Source organism: Chaetodon auriga, chromosome 21 (genome assembly GCF_051107435.1).
Source record: "Chaetodon auriga isolate fChaAug3 chromosome 21, fChaAug3.hap1, whole genome shotgun sequence".
Taxonomy (NCBI): domain Eukaryota; kingdom Metazoa; phylum Chordata; class Actinopteri; order Chaetodontiformes; family Chaetodontidae; genus Chaetodon; species Chaetodon auriga.
The window spans coordinates 21209541-21236821 of record NC_135094.1 but is presented as its reverse complement, the minus strand read 5'-3'; the positions used below and the strand labels follow the sequence as shown (position 1 = coordinate 21236821).

Genomic DNA, 27281 nt, shown 5'->3' with positions numbered 1-27281 from the left:
AATGCTGAAAGGTACATACAGGTTTTGGAGCAACATAGGCAGCCATCCAGATTATGTCTTTTTCAGAGATGTCCCTTCTTATTCCAGCAAGACAATGCCAAGCCACATTCTGCAGGTCTTACAGGAGCATGGCCTCATAGTAAGAGAGTGTGGGTACTAGACTGGCCTGCCCGCTGAAAATGTATCACACATTATGGAGTGCAAAATACATCAGTGGAGATCCCAACTATTGAACAACTGAAGTTGTGTATAAAACAAGAATGAGAAATGTTTTCTCTTTCAAAGCTTCAACAGGTAGTGATCTCACTTCACAAACACTTTCTGAGTGTTGTTAAAAGGTAATGTATCACAGCGGTAAACAGGCCCCTGTCCCAACATGTTGCAGGTATCAAATTCAGAATGAGTTTATATTTACAAGAAACAAAGTTTATCAGTTTGAATGTTAAGTATTTTATTTTTTACACTATATTCAATTAAATAAAGGACAAAAATGATTTGCAAATCATTGCATTCTGTTCTTATTTACATTTTACACAGTGTTCCCACTTTTTTGGAATTGAGTTGTAGCTGAAATTTGACTCAGAGACAGCTAACCAGAAACTTTGTACATGTTACCTGTCAGACTGCTGACCTGCAATGCTGGGATAAACTCCAGCCCCTGTAACTGTGAACACTGGTTTGGGGAATGTTTGGAAATTGTCGTGCCATTTCAGTGGGTTTGTTTAGCATTGCCAGAAGATTAAATAAACTAATGACATTAACTTATGAGACCAAAAGCATAAGAGAATTACTAACTCACAATCTGTTTTAACAACAACATATCCAAGCATAAATCTGGCACCTGGTATACAGCATGTGCTCAAGGTGAATCTGTTCTCTCTTGTAGGATAGTGAACCAAACAGACAAAGATGTGCCAAGTTAGGGTTGCTTTGGTCATATTACTAAGTATATGAGCTATGCATTTTATTTCTTGCCAGTTATTTTTCTGATGATCCACCCAGCATGCATACATTTGATGGTTTGGTTCACATTCTATTTATGAAAATGTCTTCCTCTAAAAACAACACGGCAGGACAGAAGCAAGAGAACTTTGTGTTTGTATCCAAGCCTGATCAATTTTATTCTTCTGTGTCACAGAGCCTCATTGTTGTCTAAAACCTACTAAAACACATCACTAAGCCATACTGTTGCACTGGGTGACAGGTTCCTTCATAACCATGAAAACACACACACACACACACACACACACACACACACACACACACACACACACACACACACATACACACACACACTGTAGTTAATTTTGACTCAGTCCCACATGCTGCCAAGAATACTCACTAGATCACCAAATGTAGATTAATCCGCCACTGAAAATAATCCCCAACAAATTCAGCCCTTCTGCCTGTTTGAATTATGTTAAAAACTAGAGTGGCCAGCTGATTTAGTAAATCACTGAGTCTTCATGAAAAGCTTATCTATATATTAGTAAGACATTTCTAAGGAGTTCTTCTTCAGTATGAACCAATGGGCTAAAAGCTGAGAGCCACAGACAGGACAGCAAATTCTCAAAGTATTGAGATGGACTAACACAATGCTTTGTTGATGAAGCATTGAATTGTTGACAATAAGAAAAATATTGTATGACACAAGACAAAAATCTAGCTCAGCCACTAAACTGTATTGGTTATATTAACTCAGCTATAACCATCACAGTAACCAATGGTTACAATGATATTCCAGCATTTCCAGATACAGATTTGGGTTTGAATTGAACAACCAACCTTTTTTCAGCTTGTATGCAGAATTCACTCTCATTTACATTGTTAAAGGCTGCAGACCTTTGGTCTAGACAGTTCTAACCACAAAATCAGATTTAATGTTAAGAGCACATTAAATGTTGGACAGTGAGAAAAGGCTCGAAAGGACCACTGGCTTACACAGAAGCACACGTTTTAGGAATGACCAGATAGACACAGTTAGATCCTTCTCTTATGTTTATTGAACTTTCATTACATTGTGTAAAAACACTGGAGTTGACGACTGCAGCTCTTCTCTCATAGCAGCAAGGTATGTAAATCAAATCAGGTTATTCTGCCAGACAATAAATAATCTGTGTCTTTGGATGATGTTGTCAATGTTTAAAGAACAACGGATAAAAGCTGCAGCATTAATTTTCATTTTACACAACCTATACACATACACCCGCGCACACACACGCACACACACATACATATATATGTATATATACATATGTATATATGTTTATACATATATACATGTATGTATATATACATATATATATTACATATATACACAAAATATATATATAATGTGTATATATACATATATATACATACATACACACATACATATATATGAATTACTTTGCCTATATTTATAAAATTACAACAGTAGTTTGTAAAATAGATTTTAAGTAGAATATTGAGAATTAGCAATGACTCCATCATTGTGACAGGATGGCATTGTTGAAATGTAACAAATAACAAAAACAACATGGCTGGAATGGAGTTCATCTCTGAACTTCCTCAGCTCATTTTGAATGGGGTCACATGGAGTCGTGTTTCTCTGTGTCAGCTCCAAAGTCTTCATCTCTGCTGAGTGACTTCACTCAGATCAATCTTCCACAATGTTTCCCAATATCATGACACACAGGTGGGGAGGGGGTGAGGGCATGTGATATTACAGGCAAGTCTGTCAAAAGACTACAAAAGTCACAGTACAATAAAAATATATGTAGCTATATAGTACAACCAGGCACACTGCCAACTGTTCAGCTAAACTGGATACTTTGTTTGTACAAACGATACATTTAAGAACTAGAAAAGAGGTCTGTAGCACCTTAAGGAGCTTTAGAAGTATGTTAGCAGCTTGATCCAATACCAAAATATATTGCAGTATTGCAGTGTTTCTTACGTACACATTCAATAAAGTTCACTGGTACCACTGAAGCTTATAAAGAAGTTTGACAGGAATTGCTGAAGGTCTGTGCCTCTCACTGAAGAGCATCTCCTGTCTCCTGGTCACCAAACAACTGTGGGAGACATTTTATTTTTCCTATTTCTTTTTCCCATGACAGTTCAGATTACTTAAGAATTATGAACCTGATCTGATACCAGACTCCAAATCGAATTGACTGTCTCTAATGTGTGGAGCGTTTTAGTGTCAACTTTGATCCACAGTTTGTTGTTTTTACTCTCCCCACATCAAATCCCTGGATTCTGTCATACAGTCCATGTGAGTTATACATCAAGTTGAAACAGCTAGCTGATCTGTATTCATGCAGCAGCTTTCAGACAGAAACCGTTAAGAAATCAAGTAATATATTTAGGTCATATGTCATATGTCACACTGAGGTCAAAGGATGATAGAGGAGGACAAAATCATCCTGGGAGTTATTGAACATACAGTATATCTTATTTGTCTTCTTAACAACTAAACAACCAATGACAAGATGATATTCATAATTAAGTGCTATCGAATTGTCAATTGAAGCTTCATTATTAGCTCTCACCTAAACCAGCGGCTGAATAGTCAGAGAAGGCCTTCTGAAAAACTAGGCCAACAAATATCTGTGTTTAAGGTACATTATTTTTGTTAAAAGACCCCTCAATGAGATACACAGAACACTTGTGCAAGTAAAGCAAAAATGACACTTTGATAGGAAAAACACTGTCAAAATTGTACCTGTAAAAATAAAACATTTTATATTGTATTTACATGTTATTGTTCTCTAAAAGAGCTAAATATATCATCTATACATTTGTAGTAAAAGTTTGAAACAAATTGTATTGGAGGAAATAAAGGCATTCAATTTACAAAAAAGTGCTAGGAAAAAAAATAGCGGCTTGCTAACATCTCTTGTAAAACCACAAACCTTCACAAGATTCAAATAGCAAACTTCCATAAATGCTTTGCACATTACACATTCAACTCTACATTTCACACAACCGAGAAAAATATTGTCTCCATTCATGTCTCATCAATTCTGTCATTCAGGAAAGAAAAAGGGGAACTTAACACTTGTAGTTCATCATCATTTTTGAATCTCGTAGCACAAAAACAAGATGAGTATGTGAGGTAAATGATAACACTATTGGGTTACATATCCATCAACCATTTCATGGAAATAAGATGCACCATCTGGTAATGCTGTGGGGGAAGGGAAAAGGCCAAGTTTTTTTTGCAGGCTGTAAAGTTCACATTTTTTCTGTATAGCGTGCGATCCAATGTTATGTGTGTACTTCAGATGAAATATGTCATCTTTATTTTGTGAAATATAGATCAGCTAACATCACCTTTATGGTATTTCTTCCTTCAGTTACATTGGTGGGCTTATTATCCGTTGAAAATGTTTCAGTCTGTGTCAATATGATACCAGAGTTTTGATACTGATACCAAAACAATATATAGACCAACTTTTTCTACAGATCCTTTTTTTCATTTTACAAAAGAAGCAACAATGCTCAAATGTTGAGCATGAAAGTTCACTCTTGGCCCTGGGAACAGTAGTTTGACAAAATAATCTTAACTTAAGGACCACTTACTAGGTTTTGTATAGCCCTTTAAATAGCACCCAACGGCCTTCATTAAAAAATTGAGTTTGCTCAGTTGTTATGGAGTATAAGTATATGCAAGCAGAGAACTTTGGTCACATGATCAATTTTAAATGCCAAATGTTGCCCAAACATAAGCAGTGGGATGAGAATTTTGTAGTAAAATACAGTAACATCAAGTTGTAATAATTTATATTGGCTGAGGAAGGCAGTATGCCAAAAGTGAGTTCTGAGTGTGCAGCTTTCCCTTTTTTTTAATGTGCTGCCAGTGAGCCAGCAACTAGGATAGGTGTTCGTTTTCCCTCAGCTTTTATCAAAATTGTGATTTAAATATGGAATTAATGTGTCAAAGAAAAAGAATGAATCTGACCAAGCATTTGATGTTAGCTTTCAGTACAGGTTTTGGTATTCAGTGCTGTGCACACAATTGAGTCAAGCATGATGTTATTCGTATGAGAAGGAAGACTACAACCATAAGCCCATCGCTGGCAACAGTTAGAAAGCGCATTTGTGGCCTCAGTATTGTATGTAACTCCATGATTTGAAGTTCCCTACACAAACCCATGTGGAAAAATTAGAATTTTCAGCAGCAGATATCTTTAAATATATTTTTGTAATCTCACAGATGTTTACTGTCAGCCCAGAATGAGAACATTTTGCCCAGGTAGTATCATCTTTTCCCCTTTGGTATGCATAGGGAATGCTATGCGACCAGAGTGATATATGGGGTGCTGAGGTCACAAATGAGGCTAACTCAAACTAAGCAACTTTATATGAACAACAGCTGCAGCAACTATTCAATGCAACACTACCACATTTAGAAAATTTCAATGCACAACAGTAAAGAAAAGTAACGTCACGCCAACGCATCAGTGCAAACTGTGGTTTACTATCATTCTGTTGTTAGAAAAATACCTCTTGAACCCCAATTTTCCACTCAATGGTCCACTTAGTATCACAGACGTTTTCAGTATCTGTCTGTTTTAACACTTCACTGAAGATGTTTTGTGTTTACACAAACCAATATTCAAACCTAAGACTCCATGTTTTCAATGGCCATTCAAAAATCCTAGATGTCGTGCTGGAATCAATCATTTGGGTTATGAGTGAAAGGTGATGTTAGTGGATAGAACTGTAATTGTTTACTTGTGGGAAACAATATCTAAAAAAGTATATGTGATGTACATATGTTCTAACTATGCCATTATGTGTGCCACTTTTCTTTAAAAAGTATGTTACTGTATTTTCCTTGTTGATTTTAAATAGCAGCTGACATGTTAAAGTATTACATGAAAAATAAGGCACAACGTCTCCTTACAAGTAGGATTTGAATCTTATATTGTGTCCATACTGATAACAGTCAAGCTATTGTTGGCTACATGTCTTCATGTTAAGAGAAGACAAGGTAGAAATGTGCATTTGTATCTGTGTGGGTCTCTGAACTGACTGTCCATCCGAGATGAAATGCAGCTACTGTTCACTGATTATCTTCACTACTCACAATCAAACAACAAGCACCTCTTTTGGTGGCTTGGGTAGATTTGGAACTGCAGAAAATTGCAAAAATACTATTTCAAGAATCTAAATGATAAGAATCACAGATGTGTTCACTCCAAAACATAATGTCCTTGTCCATATGTCCATAATGTCCATAATTTTGTATTTTTAAATTAGAGATGCAGTTCACTTAAATCTCCAAAAAACCAAAACAGAAACATGTTCTCTTCTCTCTAGTGGCATTTATCCTTACAGACAGTTTTGGTTTAAATTGTCCAGGTTTTGAGACTTCTATCACTACACCAGGACAGGTGAAAACATCAATTCCTAGTCCAGTTCTGAAGGATGCTGGGCTGAATTTTTCAGTGCTCTTTCACCCCCATTGTGCTGGAGTGGATGCAGAAGTCTCAGAGACAACTATCTCAGAAACAACACAATTCCCAAAGGTGTTGAAACTGAATCCACCACATTTAACTGCATTTGACGGTCCTTTAAAGTTTTAAGCTGGAAGGACTACCTGAACTAATAATCGAAATCAAGCATGCTTTGGCCTATTCTATTAAAATTTTCTTTAACCCAGGGATGGTTAGCTGTGAATCTCAGCTCTTTTCCAGCACAGTCCTGCTTCACATTCATACAGTTCTACACATTTGCATTTGGGAGATGCCCAAGCACTACTATGATCTTCTATTGTCCATTGGTAAGCGTTTTGCTCACACAGCTACATTTGTAAGTGCAAGAGGGCACTAGAAGCTGTTAAAGATGGGGCAAATGACTATTCCTACACAGATTTTCAGCCTACCCAGGGCTCTCTGCCCACATGAACCTAACGCAGTTTTATTTCTACCCTCTCAAACATTTCATTGCAGATAAAAACTCTCCCCTAAAGCTACATATCACAGTACTGAAAGCTGAATATAGTGATGAATGAAGGCAAATCCTACCAAACTCCATAAAAAGCGGACAGTCTGATTGTATACTTAGAGGGATTTCGTTCAAATTAGTGTGCTTTCATGTTTAAAGCTGTATCACATGAAAAAAAAAAAAGAGTGCTGTTAGCTTGCATATCAACACTTTAATCTTAAAAGACCAACTGAGCTCTGAAGATTTGCCAGTAATATTCCTTTGTCGTATTTATCTTTTGAGTGTTGTTGAAATATGTAAATACTCTTTTCCAGCATCATAAGTAGTTTTCATTGCTGTTATCATTAAAGAGCAATTACACTGATTCCCTGTTCACATTTGCACAAAAACTGGATTGCCACCAACTCTTTCCTTCATACTTAATAATAATGAGCATTTCAATTACTATTTCAATTATTGTGTAAGTCTAAACTTAGGTCTTTGTGTCTTGCAGCTCCATCATGTTTTTAGCTTTCAGAGACTTCATGTTCATAGAAAAGTTCATAGGCACTGTAGTCAAAACCTACAAGACTAACATGTGTTTTGTGTTTTAGGAGGTGACCTCCACTTTAATCTAAACAAAGTGAAGTGGAGCCTGCAGGAGGAAGTTAGAACATGTGGCTGTGGACATTTATTTTCACAATCAAACTGCTGAACTGATTCTGAACTGAGGGATTCAGAAGACCTGCATGCTGAGTTTTAATGGAAGCACGGCATACTAAAGCATGTTTTCCATGCCTCTCAAACCTCTGTAAAAGAGGGAGAGAGTATTCATGCCTGAGGAAAACATTTAGTCAGGCTTTAAAAATGGAATGACTACCAAGGTGTGGCTCAGTCACTCATAAAAGATTTCCTCTTAGGATTGTGAATATTTGTTTCACATTCCATTCTTTTGGCAAAAATACCAAAATAGTAGCAAAATTTGGCAGTTTCACATAATGTTACAATGATTTTATATGTTATTAAATAGTTCAACATTGTTCCACAATGGATGAGAAAAAAAAAACTGAACTGGCATATTTTATATGGATATTCTATATCTAGTTCTTGGTTCAAAGGTAGAGTGGCTGGAATATTTGGTAAAGAGTATATTTGCGATTTATAAAGCAATTGCTAATTTCGCTTTTAATGTGCATATTAGTGATGCACATTGTAAAAAGTAATGTTTTCTTCAAATATTAAAGTTTTAAATTGGGGCACATCATCTTAACTTGTTTATGCTTCAGTTCTGAGACACAGGGGAGAAGGTGCTTTATTTATTTATTTATTTATTTATTTATTTCAAGGGGGGTAGGAGTCCAGTAAAAATATTAGTTGTACTATACAGGCTCTTGCTTTTTTAAAAAGCAAGGCATTAGGTTCAGCCCCCTGCCTACCCAAAATCCCCAGTTTGCATTTTTATGCGTCACTTTTGCATACCATCCTTGCAATGACCTTTTATGATACTGTACATACCTAGTACAACGATATTAGGTACCACATATACACTTAAAATGTGATGACATGCAGATGTAAAACGAGCTTTCTGCATATTTTGAATCTGATCTACAACTAAAAAGTTTTGTTTCAGTCCAAGAGTCACAAACAAGGCACTCTAACTACAGTTCTCAGAAGGTGAAGTGCGACTAAAGGCACAGGTGCTTGAAAACAGACAAGAAAGAAATGGAGATACTTCATGTGATTATGCATTTTTGCAGGAATAACGTCCTTCAACCTTAAGGAGTGCTTGCTTTGTGGTCTTTGATTAAATTGTTTTTTTTTTCATAACCTTTGAAGAATAGGGCACACTGATACTAACAAAGGGAGAGTGGAACAGCTCAGCTGCCATGTTCAAAACCATCAACAAAGACACATTGAGCCTGCAGTGCTCAGTCCTACTAAAAGATAATGCTGCTGTGATGGTTGACAGATCATTTCAGCTAGTTGACTGGGTAAGGATCATAAAACTTGAATGGTTACGCATGTTTGTGTGTCATGGTTAGAGGAGTTTTTTTGTGTATTTTAACTGTACTCTCAACATCATTGGGAGTGAGGGCATGTCTTGTCATGATTCTTCAAGATTTAATTACAGGTTGAATGAATGAACGAATGAATGAAAAGAAGTTATTTCTCAGTTTTCTGTGATGAAACTGGTGCCTGTGAATCCAGACACATCCAATTCAGAATGCTGTGTGTGTGGTAGGGACGGTGGGGAAAATTGGACAATGGCAGCCCTTTGTGTCAATTCTATCCCTATGTTGAAATACCCAGATGAGATTTTTCATCTATCTATCAGTCTTCAACAATGTTTGAGCAAATATAAGACAGTTCTGTCTGTGTTTAGTTGACTTTGGGGTTGGGGGATATCTATGAAACTCCATAAAGACACATTTCAGCTTTAATGAAAATGCTCCTGCTGTTGGAGAGTTAAGATAAAACTTGAGCAGAAAATCCACTAACTACCAAGATGAAATGTAAAACTGTAACACTGTTGCTCAGTAGTTCCTCCTCAGTACCTTGTCTCTAACAATATGAATAAACTTTATGGATTGATTAAAAGGACCAGACTGATGTTTTTGCATGTTTTAGACTATTTACCACAAATCACAAATGCTTTGACTTAATGCTAATATTCCTTCATAGCATGTTTGAGATGTTTCGATTGAGCTTTCCCACCTTCCAGGAAGCCGTTGGTTTCCTATAATTTCATTAAATATTGGAAATAAACTTGCAGATACTTGCAACCTGGCTGTGTAATCCAGCACAGTGAACATTAGGTCTGCCTTACCTGCTGCCATGGTGATGTCATTGTACTGCCTGATAATGCAGTTGCGAGCATGAATATTATAGTGTTGATAATGACAAAAATACAAGCAGACACGATCACTGTGATGGATTACCTAACTCAAGTAAGTGGATTGCTATACAGATTAGAAATCAATGAAACGCAATAGCTGCCTGGAACGTTGCAAAAATCCAAAATCTGGTTTGGTTTGGAAAATGGTCAGCAGTCATTTATAGTACGTGATGTATTGAATAGATGTAAATGGGCGAAAACATCCCAAAACTGCAGATTGGTCCCTACGACAAGAAAGACACGAACTAAGGTCAACTGTGACGACAGATAAAATCACTAAGTTCAAAGTGCTGCACAAAACACAATATACATTGTAAAATCTGCATAATAAGGTCAATCTATCATAAAGTATGGGGGGTTAGGTAAACAAAGGAAAATGTCACTGCAATCAAATTATTATTATCAGTCATCTATGTGAAAATTCTCCAACACCCAAGAGACTAATTCATGTTAAAACTGACACAGCTCTCACAACTGATCCGTGTCCACGTAATTGCAGAAAAAAACTTTTTGCTTCATTAATGTGTATGTGGTGTGTTTTTACACTACTGTTAGTGGTGCAGTGCACAGAGCAGTGCTGTATAGTCTGTACTGACCTTTGTGAGCACAGCCCATGATTAAATTCAACTGAATTCTGCTGCAATTAAAGATTGTATATTGTAGCCTGAAAATCTTTGAAAAGTAATTTCTCCTGGTAATGAGAACAGACCATGGTGGGTTATACAACTTGGAAATAGCAAGAACCCAAGAATTTGGAAATTGTATATTCATTAACACTCAAGATAATAATTTTTCCATTATTATGTGAACACATCATTGGGGAATAATGTATGTGTCCTGCTGTTAGTGCTAATCATCATGTGTCTCTTGTGTATGTTAGTGTCCGCTCATGTTGTCATATTAAATGGACAGAGGTGCTAACATCTTCAAATGTGTTACTGGCATCTTGTTTCGATGTCTGCTGGTGTGGTTGTATAGCTCAACATGTGTGTCAGTATGTGTATTTGATTGCATGTGTGCAATGTGCAGTACATACTGGATCACTGAAAAGCTTGGTGGAAGCGGGGCAGTGTGGTGGGTGTGCTCAGGTTGGATATAAAGGAGGAGGGGAGCCCATGAAGCGGATTCTCTGCAGCATCTGGGCCGTCAGGGGCATGGGGAGGCAGCTGGACAAGAGATGTGGGCTCTTCATTGGGTGGATAGGCAACGCCCTGCCCCCCGCTGCCCCCTGCCTGGTTGTAAGGAGGCCCGTTGAGTGGCAGGAAGTTGAAAAGCTGTGAGAAGTCCATCAGAGAGGAAGATGAAGCCAGAGAGTCACCTGCAGAGGCTGCTGCCACTGGCGTGGACATTTTGGACAGGGACACCTCCTGGCTTGTTTCCTCCAGCACACCCACTTGAGTCTCCAAGTCCAGTTTGGAGGAGGAGAGTTGGGGTTCTTGGGCTGCAGAGGATGAGGAGGGCATGCTGCTCTGCAGCTCCATCAGGTAGGTCTCCAGTTCTCCCTTTAGATTTTGCTCCCGCTCCTGTGAGGAGAAGGTGTATGAGGTAAAATTGGAGCCCAGCGGGTACTTTAAAGAAAAGGGGTGTGTGGTGGTGGGGAAGGGCTCTGTGTCCAGGACGGGGCCTGTGTACATGTTGAGCTGGTGTGGCCTCGGCGTTAGCATTCCTGGAAGCTCGCCCTTGATGCCTCCAGACAACAAGTCGTAGACGACTGGCTCCAGCGAATCAGCTGGCTCAGTTTTTACCCTTAGCAGCTCCCGGGCGTGGCTCTTTTTCACGTGACGTGTCAGGTGGTCCTTCCTACCAAAGCGCTGTGCACAGTACTGGCAAAGGAAGTCCTTACGTCCGGTGTGCACCACCATGTGGCGTCGCACATCTTTACGGGTGTAAAATCGCCGCTCGCAATGCTCACAGCGATGCTTTTTCTCTTTGGTCCCACCAGAGGACTTGCCAGCATGTGTTTTGAGGTGTTCCAGAAGAACCCCTGTGCTGGGGAACGGCTGCAGGCACACTTGGCAGGTGAGGTCGCCACTGTTGGCAGCGTGGAGGGCAAGGTGGCGTTTGAAGCCCAGCTTGGTGTTGTAGCTCTTGCCACACTCCTGACAGGTGAATGCCTCCTTGTACGGGTCGTGAGTGTGTAGGTGATTCTTTAAGTGATCCTTGCGGTGGAACATTTTCTCACAGTATGAACACTTGTGGTTTTTTTCTGGCGAGTGAGTTGCCATATGCCTTGGAACACAGACACATTCTATGAGCACTCAGAATTGTTGCAATCATGTTTTACGTTGGCATGCTTTACAGTACACATAAACACAAGACCTGAAACTAGTATAAACACATCATTCTGACTACTACTGAGCACTATGTTACCAAAGGTGTAAAGAGAAAAGCAACATGCTGCAGCCTGCTATGAACTGCTGCTTGTTTGTACCGTAGCAGCTTGTATTTGGAGACGAAAGCCTTGGTGCAGTCAGGGTGGGAGCAGCGGTAGGGTCTTTCTCCTGTGTGAGAGTATGAGTGCACCTTCAACTTCTCCAGACTGTTGAAAGCTTTCTGACACTCCTGGCATGGGAAATTTTTCTTCGGCTTTCCCTCTGCTCTCTTGCGCCTCCCCATGGGCGTTGCAAGTTTGGCTTTCTCCAGAATGTGGTCACGGTGGCCCTGGGTTCCCGTGGCCATGGCACTCTAAGGCAGACCAGCTACATGGACGGGGTGCAGTGGCCAAGTACTGATGCAATTATTCTATCCAGTCTTATGTACTCAACACCGCCGGGACTCAGGAGCCTGAGAGAGAGAGAGAGAGAGAGAGAGAGAGAGAGAGAGAGAGAGAGAGAGAGAGAGGTGTAAATGTATGTAAATGGTTCAGTTCCAGGCTGCTGCCTGAGTTGCCGGCAGTACAAAAGGAACTAAAACCTAAATTAAAATAAATCAACAGAAATACTGATCTGAGGCTTGGCTCTCTTCTCTCTTTGGGTAACATTGGTGATCCTGGATAATTGGTACCATCTAGGTGGTTGTCAACTAGCATAGTTAACTCTGGGTTTCACAATCCAGCTCAACTCTGGTCCTTTCCACAGATGTAAACACACCTGACAAATAATTTTCTGTGGTACTTCCCACTATAATAAATGTAATATTTAATGGTTGGCTATAAATAAGCGAGAGAATTATTACATATGTCTTTTTGTATACACTTGCCATTTCCAAAAGGATCAGTTGTACAGAATAAGTAGTTTTCCCTTTTTTATATCACGATGAACAAATTATGATGAACATGTGATACACATACAAAGTCAAACGTAATGTAAGACTGTTTCTTCTGCCAAAGCAGAGAGGAGAGAGGTGAGAGGAGTAAAACAGTTCATGCCTGATGAGGTTTATCTGAAATTCTGCATTTATAATTGACTTAGTGCTAATGAATACTGCCTAACCTAACCCTAAACCTAAACCTAACCCAATAAAAGACAACCATGGATACACGTTCTTTTTTGTTTTTTGTTTTTTTTAGAAATTATTACCAAAACGTCGCCTAACGTTATTTTGAGTTGTAGTAATGTAATATGAGTGTAAAAGCATCTTCACTGCCAGGACTCCTGACAGAAATTAAATAATTTACATATTGTCACTCATTAATGTGATGACCTACCCGTCCTTTTGTTAGAAGTTCTGTTTTAAACTGTGAGCACATGGACAGTCTGGAACAACACAGTGATTATTCTGACCAATAAAAATATCTGTCTTTAGAACTTGTCATGTTATTGCAAATTCAGCACTCTGCAGCTGCTGCAGGAATGAAGACTGTACATTTTCAGTGATGTGACTGGTCAGTAGCCAGGCTGAAAAGGTTTTGATCTCGACCTCTGAAGTTAATCTGCTCCAAAGCAGGATAGCCATGCAGCCTAGGTTACCATGGCGATCGACAGCTTTGTGATACCAGAAAACCTGTGGTAAGTCTAAAGATAGCTGGATGACTAACTAATCTTGCTCATAATAAAAGGCCCCTGCATTTTTCTAGACCTTGCCTGAAAGGTGACCAAGTCCAGTTGACCTTGGCTTTTTTGAGTGCCCCAAAGCAAAGTATGCTCGACCTCATGTCCTGACTACCTCATCAGGTTATATGCTACTAAATGAAATGCAGCCCCTTCCTCTAATTCCCACTAGATCACAGAACAAGCCTCTGTGTCACAGTAGTGAACGGGCGATAGCAATAATACTACCAATAACACGACAGGAGTGTGTTCTTTTGTGCTGTTCGCTTGGCTGGATGTGGTAATAATGATGAGGGTGTCTTACTCTCTGCTGTTATCTAGTAAGACTCTGGATAGGATACAGAATGACAGTCTCTGCAATATTGATTGTAAGACTGATCAATATTCTGGCCGATGAAAGAGAAAAATATCATAAACAACAGACCTTAGCAATCTTGGTGAAGAATAGAGAATTAAAAGATCTGAAATCTAAAACAGAGCAGCTTTAAGATGAGTGCCAGATTTATTTTTGGTTTCACTGCTTTCCCATCTTGTGTACAGCTTTCATTTTTTCCTGAATAATAAAACACACCTCCAGCTGCATCCATGATATGCGGTATGTTAGACAATATCAATGACAAATTACATGTTTAGGTGAGTTATATAAGACACTTAAATAAAATAACATTCTACTGGACACATTTCTTTGTTCTCAGCTGATGGAACAAATGTTTGCCCTCAATTTTGTGTCAGCAGCTGGAAATAGATATTTGTCAGGAGGCTGATGGATGTTAGTGCTGAACCCACATTTGACAGATAAACTTCTATTAAACTGGGTCAACATTTATGATATCAATCGATTTAATGACAATTTTTCCTTGATATGATGATTTTAAAAAAATGATCTAGGTGGCAATACATTTCATTGAAAATATATTTGTCCCTGCAAAGCAGCAGTATATACACATAATTTCTCGGGGACAGGGTGGCTATTTTAGCAAATGCAGGTAGAACACATACATTTGCATAGTAAATGGCGAATGTCTGCATGTATATAAAGCTTTTATCCTAATTTGGTGTACCTCCATCTATTCACACACAAATCATTGGCAGGAAGATGCCATGCAGGGTCCTGGCCCTTGGGCAAGGCACTTGCCCTTGTCCACATTGGACAAGGGGAGCTGGGGATTTAACAGCCAACCCTGTTTTTAGTGGATGCTCTACGTCCTGAGCCACAGGTGAATCAATGACCTTTATTCACTGCAGACTACTTTATTAATATTATTTACATGCTCACAATAAACCTGTTTGGGGAGTGTAGAAATGAAAAACTTGATTTACATTTTTCAGCATTATTGCGGCACATTTCTATTAAAAAAACATTGCCGAAATGAGTAAATAATCAAATAAATGGTGATGTCAAAGAGCAAATTTTCATTAAAATACAATCCACTCCACTTTTGTGTGGCCACATTTGCCTGCAACTCCCATCTAATTCTTCCCACTGAAGTTTGATGCTCTGGGACAGACAACATGCATTTGAGGAAAACACCAGGATGTCATAGCACAGCTTCCGTGAGGCATAATAACGACTGTGATGGATCCATTTACTCTAAGCAAAGTCTCAGTAAGCTGCGTGCAAATTAATGGAAAGCTATGGCTTCTGAAGATGTAGGGCAGGGGTTGTCAAAGTGCAGCCCTCAGAAACATTCTGTATGCCCCCCGAATGTGACAAGAAATGCATGCATTATATCTTCAATCTCACTATATCTAATACTTTCACTTTCAATAGATTTAATATAATGTTTGGTTACTGTGCCAAAATTGTGCCCCCTTACAAGTGTCTGTCATGTTAGGAAAGACTACTTATAAAAAGGTACTAGTTTCATGCCGACTACTGGCACCTCACCAGTGTTGCAAGAATTACATTTTGACATCAATGTTTGTGCTGTATTTCGAAGGACTCCCTGACAGGCTAATGTGGAAGTAAGAGGGAAGAGCTGTCAGAGAAATAATGGTTTCAGGACAAATGTTTGTTGGACCTTGGGGGGTGGATACATGGACCTGCCTTATCTGTAAGCAGGTGAATGCGGTCCTCAAGGAATTCAATGTAATGCCATTATGAGACCAATCATAAATCCTATGACAAGTTCATGGGTTTTCCTGTGAAGCCTTGTATGTATGCTGGCTCCCTGAATTGACACTCAGTCATCAAAATTTTTAGAACCCATAAAATAAGGAAAATGCAATGAAAATGCAAAAGTGTGCTTTGCAAACTGTGACTGACAGACTGACAACAAAAGGATGTTCAAGGTGGTTGATGAACAAAATCCAGCAAAACTAAAACTAAACCATAGCAAATATATATAAATGTACACTTGATAATACTCAGTAATAAACTGCATTTTGATTCAAGTGCAGTACATCCTGTATGCTGATGTTATGTACTGGAATTGTGAGGTTCTGAACTGACATTAATAGAAATTTACTGTACATTTAACACACATATAGTACAGGTAATACAGGTGCATGCCAGTATATACATGACTACTACTACTAATAATAATAATAATACAGTGATACAGTAATTATGTTAACACTACAGACATATTACGCATGTAAAGTTTTAATAACTTGAAGTAAATGGGCTACAACATACAAAAAAAAAAAAAAAACACAAGTGAGGTCTGAATAGATTAGTTATAGCAATGTAATCTGACACTATGGCACAGCTGGCTTGTATTTTTTTTTCTGATACAGTTGATCATCATGTAGAAAGTCTCCTCTACCCCTGTGCAGGGTCACCCATCTTAACAAAGTAACAGGTAAGCTGATGTGCCCTTTCAACCAGGAAATGAACTCCATGACAGACTGATGGGAGGACAATCAAGTGAATATTTTAGAAATGGCTGCAAGCAAGAACTGTAATACCCCTGTAGCCAAAACAACTTCCACACACCTCCCTATATATAATGCTTTTGACAAAAAACTCATGTATCTTAGCTCCTCTACAGCTACCATGACAGGCTGTCCAATCTGTCCCAATCAGCTTTGTGTTAGTCTAGAAAACCTGTTAAATGATATCTGCGATTCAATAAAAGGACAATGGAATAGCTCTTGCCTTAAGCCAACCTAGTATGAAAATTTAATTGAATAAAACACAAACAGATCAAACTGTGCTGAATAAACACAAGAGATATCCAGCAGAGAGAAACAAAAACAGATGAATAGATCACCAGATCCACAATCACACATCCTCCTACTATATTAGTACTCAAAATTCAAACAAGACTAAATATTCACACATGGAGGATTATCACTCAGCAAAATTTACATGAACTGTATTAATTCTGGGATAGCCACCAAATTTGACAACAACTGATTGAGTGCACAGTTTAAAGAGCCATTTATCCATGCAGCTCTGAAAAAGGATCACAATGACAGATGAAATAAAGAAAGCTATCGCATCATTACTTCTTCCTCATTTTGATTGTGGAAAGGGCTGACATTTCTGTATTACTGTTATTAAACTCAATGTAAAAGTTCCTGTAACTTTAAAGCATGAGAGTTTTAGAGAGGATTTTATTGAAATAAAGGGTTATTACAATCACGTGTCTGCAGTGACTCATGCATATCTAACAGAAATTAACCAAATTACTGCAAATAATTAGATTGATAGCATCCTGCTATTTTGCAATAATTAAGACTTATCAAAGCATGAAATTTTAAAGAACATATCATTTTTACCTCAATAAAAAATGTCATGTATTCTTTAGCCAAAAAAGCTACATGAATTCATTTTCATTACTGACTCTTAATTCAAATGCAACATTTTATTATAACACATAAATATGCTGTTATCATTGAGGTTTTGTCTGTGTTAAAAAGTCAGTTTTTTTTTTTTTTTTTTTAGCATTTTGAATAACATTAATGATAATAATAATAATAATAATAATAATAATACATGAGATACATTCTGTATCTTTACTCACTTCCATTAACTGTTTGTCTTTACTTACTAAATATACTAATTTATGAATAGATATAGAAACAACTCTTAAATATTTCTAGTTATTTTGTTAAAATTTCTGTAATGCAAAAGTGTACTTTCACTGTAAGTTACAACAATATAGTCGATATCAATCTCAAGACAAACAAAGCCAAGAACTTGATATTTTGTAAGATCAACTTTGGGGAGGGTTGTCATTTAGCTGAAAACACATGTTCTCAACAGCAGGATAATTTTGCACATAAAAGAAATGTCTGTCTACGAACAGCTGCCATCAGGACAAGAAATAAAACTGCATCAGGTTAATTTATTTAAAAATAACCCACGCAGCAGGAGCTGTAGTGCAGACACTTAAACGGTAATATATGAATTGAATTGCCTTCAAAATGACGGTGGTAATGTGTCATTATCAAAGCATTTCAATACCTAAAGCAATTATAAACATTAATATAATGTTCAAATTTCAAGAAACTCAAAAACAAGCAATTAAGAATCACATATTCATTTCTATGGGAAATGATGAGCACTAAATAAGACCCATGTATGCAGACAGATAACATCCTCCCAAGGATTCTCATGTCAACATTATTCCCTCTTATCTTTTCAGTCAGGATGAAACATATAGAACGTTTCCTTTCAGCCTCAGCAGCATTTAAAGTCTCATGGGAACCAAACAGCAAACATCTGAATCAAAGAAAGAACAACTTCTCCCATGCAACTCTGTGCCTTATTCACTTTAGCATTGTCAGGATTATATTGTATTGATGAACACAAACGAGTGCAATCAGCCACATGGATTCAGCAGCCCATGTAATTGTCCGAAGTCAAAATCATGCCATGGCAGCTGCACAGCAGTTGCAGACTAATTCCATATTAGATGCAGAGTTTAGGTGTTGCTGTAGGTCACCTATAGGACAGGTGTAAACAGAGACCAACACTGACAACACTTCACCTCAGGAACTGTTTCAATCAGCTTTCTAAGCACCGACACAAACACACTGGCTACTTCAGCTCAACAAAAACATTGGGGTGAAAGCAGCTTCTGATCCCCAAATTGTGAAAGCTTACAGAACGTGTGCTTAACGCTCAGTACATTGACATGATCGGCTCCTGTAGCCTCCGCTGTATTATCGGCTGCAGCTATAGGGCCAGATCCTTTAAATACGAATTAGGCTACAAACGTACACAGTGCAACCTGCCACGCCAATCAAACTGAACACAGACTGACTTTTCGTCTTAAAAGAACTTATGTACGATAAGTTGGGACGCAGGTTGCTCAAGCAAATCTTAAGCATTGCCTAATTAGTTTGGCTTATGTTCTCCCTCCATTTTGCTACTTTTTTTGACAAGCAATTTCTTGCCGTTTCTTGTGTATCAGCCTTCCTACGGGTCATAGCCGAACTGTCATCTGTGTGACATCGTGATCGATACCTGCAGTGGGTGAAAATACGATATAGCATATAGCCTCAAACAGAAATAGCATGCCTAAACGTCACTGTAGCTGCTACATGGTTGCATTTGGCGTTATGGAAAGGAGATGCTTGAATCGATAAGGACATGTTAACACTGCTTATGATGAAGTGAAGAGCGAGGCAAAAAATGTGAACGCAAATAGAAGGATAATTGACATTACTGCTGAATCCAAGTGCGCCTGTTCCTGCGGGTGCTCATCGCACTGCCGTTGTTATTAAAAAATAAATAAACTAAGTGAGGAGCCTATGTTCAACTTCACTCAACTTTCCTTCATTCTGCTGCTCTCTGTGGTCTTTTAACGTTCGCGGACACGCACTTTACCAGTAAGGCTATCACTAGTGACATAATTTATTTAAAAAAAAAAAATCAGTACTTGTGTCTTCCCTTGGTTTTCTCTGTGGTCCCAAACTGAGTACTGATTAACACAAACTTTTCCCCAGCTCACCCCTCTCTCATAATTTAAATAACCCCGATATTTTAATTCAAAAACTGAGCAACCGTTTACTTAATTTACATCAAACTTACCCCGGACGCTTTAACATCCTTTCTGTTGAGTTTTTCTTCACTTTCAACTATTTTCCGAATTTTTAATAATTTTTTTCTCATATTTTTTGCTAGACGCGGCGGGCCTGAAAATTGTTTGCTTTCCCGTCTTTCGAGCAGCCATTGTGTATGCGCTGCGATGCAACCGCACTATGATTTAGCCACGCCCATTAAACATCCCGCCTACTTGTGCTTTTTGATTTGTGTAAGGCGCTGCCACTTTCACTTCAAAATCAGTTACAGTCCCTTTCAATAAAACTCAATTTTTGGACTTGCTAGATAAACTGTCAATCGTTTGAACTTGGCTTAGTCCAATTTCCAACGATAGGAAGACCAACATACACAGCCAATGAATCCTATTGGCTCATTAAATTGTCAGTCTACGTTGTTACTTTTGAGGGATTCTTATTGGCTGATGCTGCTGGCAGTTGTCAGTGACGTGTGGGTGATTTTCCTGGTGCGCTGTTGCTGCAATGACACTGGGTCTGTCTTGAGCATGACGGGGAGGTTAGCATATAGCTTGTGTAGCTGCATTTGCTAGCCACATGTAGTGTGTAGCTGTGCCCTAGCAATCTAGAGCAAGGGTTTTGCCAGAATTCCAAGGCAAATAATCGACAAAAGTGTTTTTGAATGGCTACAGGATGCGTAAGGGGACGTAAATAGGCTTGCCAGTTATTTTGGTCAGTTTTCTAAAACTGGATAACCTTCACTCTTGTGGATATATGGTGCATCCACGAGTCATTAACCTACTGCTGGACAAAAGTTGGAATTTGTAAAAGGTAGGTTTTAACATTGTTATAGCTGTATCTCCATTCACCCCTAACGTTAGTCAGTCCTCCTCAGTGAAAAGAAAAGTCGCGAATAAGTTGAACCGTTTGCCGTTTGGCAACCACAATGAAGGTTAATTTGTGACCATGTAGCAGCGTTACATATGCTCCGGAGAAACAGCCAAAAGTCCCTTAAGAAATGTTGAAGATAAGTAAGACGTTTTTATTGTAAAAAAAATTATACCGCTGAGTGACAAATAAAGATAGTGTCTACAAAAGAGAGAGACACTTTTCCATTCGGCATACATTTTACACACTTAGCTGAAATAATTTTAATAGAATAATAAATATAAAAATGTGTGTTCTGGTTAATGATAGCAAAGATTGTAAACCTAAGATGAAGGTTAAACTCTAGTACAAACTTATTGTGGTTGTGTATGGTGTGATGTCTGACATTTTTCAGCAGGCACTATAAATATAATGTGTCATAATATTTCGTTTTCAAACTGAATATGTTGTCTTGGGGTCTGTCAGAGTAAAATATCACCATATTTAAATGGTCTCTTCTGAAACCTTTGGAAGTTTGTAAAGTCAAAGTTTAGTTCATTAGAGATTTCTGCATGCTGTTGAAAATGCAAAACTGTAAAACTGTCTGGTGGACTGTTACATTTTAATAGTATACTGGTAAAGATACTTCCCTAGACAAAATTGGAGAAAAATTAAAAACAAAAGACAGAAAGAAAAGACAATCTAAAATTATGACCGATATTGGCTTATCACAGGTACATCAGTGTTGGCGTATGTTGGCTGACTAATAAGGAATTGCAGTACCAAAAAGCAAAGACATGTTTGAATTAACAAAAGGGTACTGATAAAGACATATGAAAACATAAAAATGAAATTATCGTTGGTGACACATACACTATGATCAAGCTATTTTCATTAAGTGCGTGCTCATGGGGGTCTCTGTAGATTAAGAGTATGGTCTGACCTGCTCTGTGTGGAAAGTGTCCTGTTGGTATTTGGTGCTATTTAAATAATATTGAAATGAATTTAATTTTTTCAAGTTTACTGTTTAGAAAAACCACTGTTTGCTGTTCATATGATATCTTTATTTTGAAGTTTATTTTTCGATAGTAAAACTTCCCACTCAGAAAGCCTATATGTCTTTGTCACAACTATTTAATGATAGAATCTGAGGGATCCATATCAAAATATGTTTACATCATGTGTTGATTTTAAAAATGAATATTGGCCCACATGTACATTAGATTAGATTAGATTAGATTAGATTAGATTAGATTAGATTGGTATGGTCCTTAAAAAGCCGGCCCTGGTCAGAATTGAGTTCTTGCAGTTGGATCTCAACTGAACTTGTGTTGCAACAGTTAGTTCATTAGTCAGTTCAAAAATGTCATCAGCGACTATTTTAATTGAAGAGGTCTATTAACCTCAGTTCTCTTGAGATATGGATCTGCCATTATGGTTTTTTTTTTTTTTTTTTTTTTAAATTTTGAATCAGTGTAAAAAGTGAAGCAATAACAACAATAATTTACTTTGATTCAGTTTTCTTATTTCCATCAGAAAATGGTAAAATAGAAAACTAGCTTCAGTTTTGTGGGTATGTTGGGACATTTTATGTCTTTATTAGTGGAATTACAGTAGGCAGATGATGGGAATTGAGGGAAAAGATGGAGGCATGCAACAAGTGTCCCTGGCCAGGTTCAAACTGGGGATCTTGTGCTTCTTAAACCCAAGACCACTGGGGTGCCCCTCAGTTTTCAGTTTTTACTGTTGCACTGCAACATTTTCTCTGGCTTCTAAAAATACATCAATAACGCATTTAGAAATCAAAATAATAATATTACAGTTGGGTCACATTTGAAAGTTGTCTCCATAACAACATACAGTATCATCTGATGGAGACTGACTTTAAGAAATATTCAAATGAACTGAGCTGTAGAAATCAGCATACAATTCCACTTTGCATGGATGAATGACCATAAACCATAAACCCCCCCCGACCCTTCATGTGTATATGTATGTAGGTGTAAGTGAATGTTTAAATGGCGTCTTTGCATGTATGTATGTGGAGGAGAGGAGGAGAAGAAGATATGTGTATATGTGTGTGGTTGCTTATGTGTTCTGTTGTTTGCATGTATGTAAATGTAAATGTAAAATGTAAATGTGATGTGAGTCATACAAAATCTGACCATGCCTGAAGAAACTGACCTGTCTGATGTGACAACAAATATCCCTATGGGACAATAAAGAAATCTAATCTAATACACACACACACACACACACACACACACACACACACATAAATGGTAAAACATGACCCTACTTATGAGGAAAAAGCTGCAAAAACTGAACCTGTTCATGTTCTTCATCTTTGCACAGATCCAAATGGATAAAAATGTACGGAAAGTTCGGAATGAGGACATTAACCCATGCATCGAAGTAAGCTGACCAACATCCGGCATCGTGTCAAACATCTGCCTGCTGCTGCCACAGAACAGTGTCTCTATGTTTCTCATAATATTCTTTTGTTGAAACATCTTCTCTTTTTCAGGAAACTGATGCCTCTCAGAAGTGTTTGGAAGCCTACAACTATGATAAGAGCAGGTGTGCAGCCTATTTCCAGAGATATAAGAACTGTAGGAAATACTGGGTGAGTATATGTTTCCATAATCGAAGAGAAGTAACTGATGAAACTGGTTGGAAAAAAATCAGCAATGCCTTATAGACATTGTGCTTGTTATATTTGTACATGGGAGATCATATAAAGCTGAGAGTTGGATGCATGGAAGGCATGCTCATCATCACAGAGAACTAGGCTTTGACTCCCAGCAGCCATGCCTCTGGCTTATTATCCTTGATGCCACAGTAGTGACATCCACTGGTTGGTCACTGGTGCCACCATGAACCATGGAGGTGTCAGTTGTTTAGGGCCCTGTGAAATCCCTTTCCATTTTTTCCAGCTTCTGTTGTTTTTGTTTTTTCTCAAATTTAGTTTGTTTCCATTTTAATTTTTCTTAATTCTGTTTTTTACAATTTATGTATTACTTTTATTTAAACAAGGAAGGCCATCGACAATGAGCTCGCTTCCGCAATGGTGCTGTGAGAACAACATATAAAGATGACAATTCTTATAAAGTAATAAAGTTTCACAAAAGATACATCAACAAGTTTCACAATAAACAGGCTAAGGACTACACGAACAATGAGAGATACCATTTCAGATGAAACACCGACATTCATATTGCTCTGTCAAAAGAGATTTAAATTGATGAAAAGGGATCAGCTTGTCTAGTTTTAAAAGTTTCTTCAGGTTGTTCCATTTGTGTGGTGCATAGTATTTTAGAGCCAGTTTCCCAAAGGATATTGACATGCTGATCCTCCAAGACCAAATGGCAAGTGGGACCTCGTGCAGTGTGAAATTTATTTATGGTGAAGAAGTCATGACAAATACTGAGGTCATTTGCCAAGAAGTGCTTTATAGAAAAACAGAATGCGGAGCCATTCTCTTCTGACAGCTAATGACAGAAACTCTGGAGCGAGTTGCCTTTTAACATTAGACAGGCCTCATCGCTTCATGTTTTTAAATCTCTTTTAAAAACACACTTTTATTCCTTGGCCTTTAATACATTTTAATACACTAACTTATTTCCATCCTGTTTGGCATCCTCTAAAAAAAAAGCACTTGAGCTTGTTTGTTTGTTTGTCTGCTTGCTTTTATGCTTGTAACTTTTAACTCAATTATTGTTATGTCCCAATGTACAGCACTTTGGCTACCCCTATGTTTTTTTTTTTAAATGTGCTATATAAATAAAGTTGATTGATTGATTGATTGACAGCCACCCACTGAAACTAAGACCAGAATGATAAGACCGCATCTGGAGGTATAAGAGTGGAGACAGAAGAATGCATAAAAATTACATCACCATAGCCCATAACGGGTCAAATGGCTGCTTTCTGCATTTTTGACTAATCCAAGTCTTGTTTCTATGAAAAAAAGTTTCCTTTAAAGGGCTAAGGTCATTCATATGTTTTCATTCATTAATATAGCCTGTCATCCATCCAGAATACAAGATATTTATAATAGGATATACTTTCAATTGGAGAGAGTGAATGGATGTGTTGATGACATTGCACTGAGTGCAGTTGCTTCATACTTTTCTGTTCGCCTGTATATTGCTTTCCACTCTTTCATTGACATCGCGGAGATGTCCTAATACACCGAGTATTAATATCAACGCAACAATAGTTGTCATTGTCCTCCTCCTCCTGCATGCCCTACCCAGGTGCCACCCGTGGCTTAAACCAAATGGAATATTTTTATTAAGTGAGAACACGTGTGGTCAGGAGTTCATATGATAAAATGGCTTTGGTGTCTCTGTTATATATTTGGGGTGGCCACAGAAGTTTGGAAATTGGTCAGTTATTATTCAGCTCATTTGACTGACGCCCTTAATGTAAAGGAAGATGGTAGGCTGTCCTCCACAAGTTAGAGATGCTTTCTGGTACAAAAGTCAGATTAAGGATATAAGAAAAGATTCTTCAAAGGAATTGTCATGGTAAACCCAACATCACTGTCATGCAAATCAGGCAAAATTATTGTTCAGAGGAGTGTTTGAAATTCCTTTTAACAGTGACTCGTGGTTTGGATCTTTGTAATTTCTTGTCATGGATGCACACTAATGAGCCTTTTTCACTGCAATCAAGAGAAAAAATAGCACTGGAGTTATAATGCTATGGTCTGTTGGAGAGTGTGACATTTCTGTATTTTTTGAGTCTGGACGAGTGGGGGAGGAAATGAGCTGCGTGAGATTGACTTCAGTGCAGGGACTTTTGAAATTATCACAAGCTTGGACAGAGCTGCTAATAGACAAACAGAATGCCAACATGTGTGTTGAACAACACTTAATTGCATTTGAGAAATAAAGGCATAGTTTGCTTTGCAAGAGAATTGACTTTAGCAGCTAAAGTTAGGAGCCATCCCCCGTTCTGCTGGTTTTGACAATTGAAGTGCTTCAAGTGCATTTTATTATCAGAAAGAGTGTCGAATCATGTGGTGGATTAATAAAATTTCAGCAGTTCAGTAAGAAAAATGTTTTTTATCAAGTGGAGCTTCGAGAGTATAGTCTCTATATACAGCTCGAACACACGGGTAAGTGTGTGTAGGCCTCTCTCACGTGGGCCAGTGCTCCTCCTTGTTTGCAGGGCTTGACCAGAAACGGACTTAGATTTTTCATTTTTCCTGTATACAGCCAGGAAATCTTCAACATACATGTGTCTTGCATTGCGGTGGTACTTCTGAGTGTTTGTTGAAGTGATGAGCTCTTGCAAGCACACTGGCCCTGTCAACTTAACACCTTGCCAAATATCATCCAGCATGATGGCTCTCTCTGGAATGATCATGTCTGAATAAAGACACCAATGTGTGAATGACATAAAGCCATTGTCTAAACAGCCAGGAGAAGCCAGCAGGGTTACAATTACAATTACAATTAGTCATTTGGCAGACCCTTTTATCCAAAGCGACATACATATGAATTCACACATGTTCTATATCTGAAAGGGGCATTTATTCCTTGTAGGGGTCCACATCCAGAAACACTGTTTACTACACTTCCCTCCTCACATCGCCTGTTCATTGTCAAAGCCATTCAAACTCCACACCTCCAGTCTGTAAGGCAGCATGTGTTGTCTCCAAGCCAAGGCTGGGATAAACCTGCTGATGTCATTATTTCCTCACAGAAGAAATTACGCAACTGTTTTCATAGACAGCTACTCATGACTTGAACATTGGCCTTGACCTGGTAAACTGGTAGAGGGCTTGTTTGATACAAACAAGCACAGCTGCATTTGCTTTTAGTGTGAGGACAGATGTATCTTTTGTAAGTGTTTCTACTAATTATGGAAGCCAGTGGTAGCAGCTAGCCATCTGTAAAGCATTTTTAAATGAACTAAGCTTTTTGTTTTTCTTGTAGCACAACATAATGCTGCAGAGGAGAAGAGACGGTGTGAGACCTGACATGCCCACTGCTGCAGAGAGGCAGAAGCTGCTGGCTGCCAGCGGAGGCAAACCATACTGACACTCAGCATTGTCAAATGAAAGAGAAAATTTCAACAAATGTTAAAATAATTGGTATGAAATTCCGTGCTTTTGTTTCCTTGCTGAGCTGCAATGGAGGTATAGAATTTCATATTAATTTTGATTTGTGTAACGGCTCATGTGTAAAGCTTCATTTTAGCTCCAGATGAACTTTAGAATGTAATCTTTACGTCGAATACGTACTGGATTTCCCATCACTTATACTGGAGTCATGCTCACTTCATAGCTTGTACAGACAAAAGGATGACCACAGACACAAACAAGTTCTAAGGTCTCTCAAATGTGTCTAAGAATTCTTTAATCGTTTGTTATGTATTATAAAGAATTAAATGATTTAAACAAAGCGTACTGTTGTCTCATTGTGAAACTTGTACATCATTACTCACAACTTGTGCATTTTCATACTACTGTGTGTTAATAAACATACATCATTATGATTGTACAAAATATAGGATAAGCATAAAGTCAGTCCAACCATCAGCCAACTGTCTTCTCAGTACTGTACTAGTGTGACCTCCAAACAGCACCAGCCTTTTAGCTGTGCCTGTGACTGGAAAACTGGCATCAGGGCAGAGAGAATATGGCA

General features: G+C 38.2%; 2 protein-coding genes across 2 annotated transcripts; one reads left to right on the top strand and one right to left on the bottom strand.

Moving 5' to 3' along the window:
- Positions 1-9634: 9634 nt before the first annotated feature.
- Positions 9635-19921, bottom strand: plag1 (pleiomorphic adenoma gene 1). The gene is made up of 3 exons (XM_076761648.1): positions 19790-19921; positions 12246-12598; positions 9635-12043 (listed from the first exon to the last, which is right to left on the bottom strand). Exons 2-3 carry the CDS (start codon positions 12491-12493, stop codon positions 10855-10857), a joined length of 1437 nt encoding a protein of 478 aa, XP_076617763.1. The 5' UTR covers positions 12494-12598; positions 19790-19921; the 3' UTR covers positions 9635-10854.
- Positions 19922-20282: 361 nt separating this feature from the next.
- On the top strand, positions 20283-27039 carry chchd7 (coiled-coil-helix-coiled-coil-helix domain containing 7). The gene is made up of 4 exons (XM_076760962.1): positions 20283-20586; positions 22978-23037; positions 23150-23248; positions 26571-27039. The coding sequence occupies exons 2-4, from the start codon at positions 22984-22986 to the stop codon at positions 26673-26675; spliced, it is 258 nt and encodes an 85-aa protein (XP_076617077.1). The 5' UTR covers positions 20283-20586; positions 22978-22983; the 3' UTR covers positions 26676-27039.
- Positions 27040-27281: the final 242 nt, after the last annotated feature.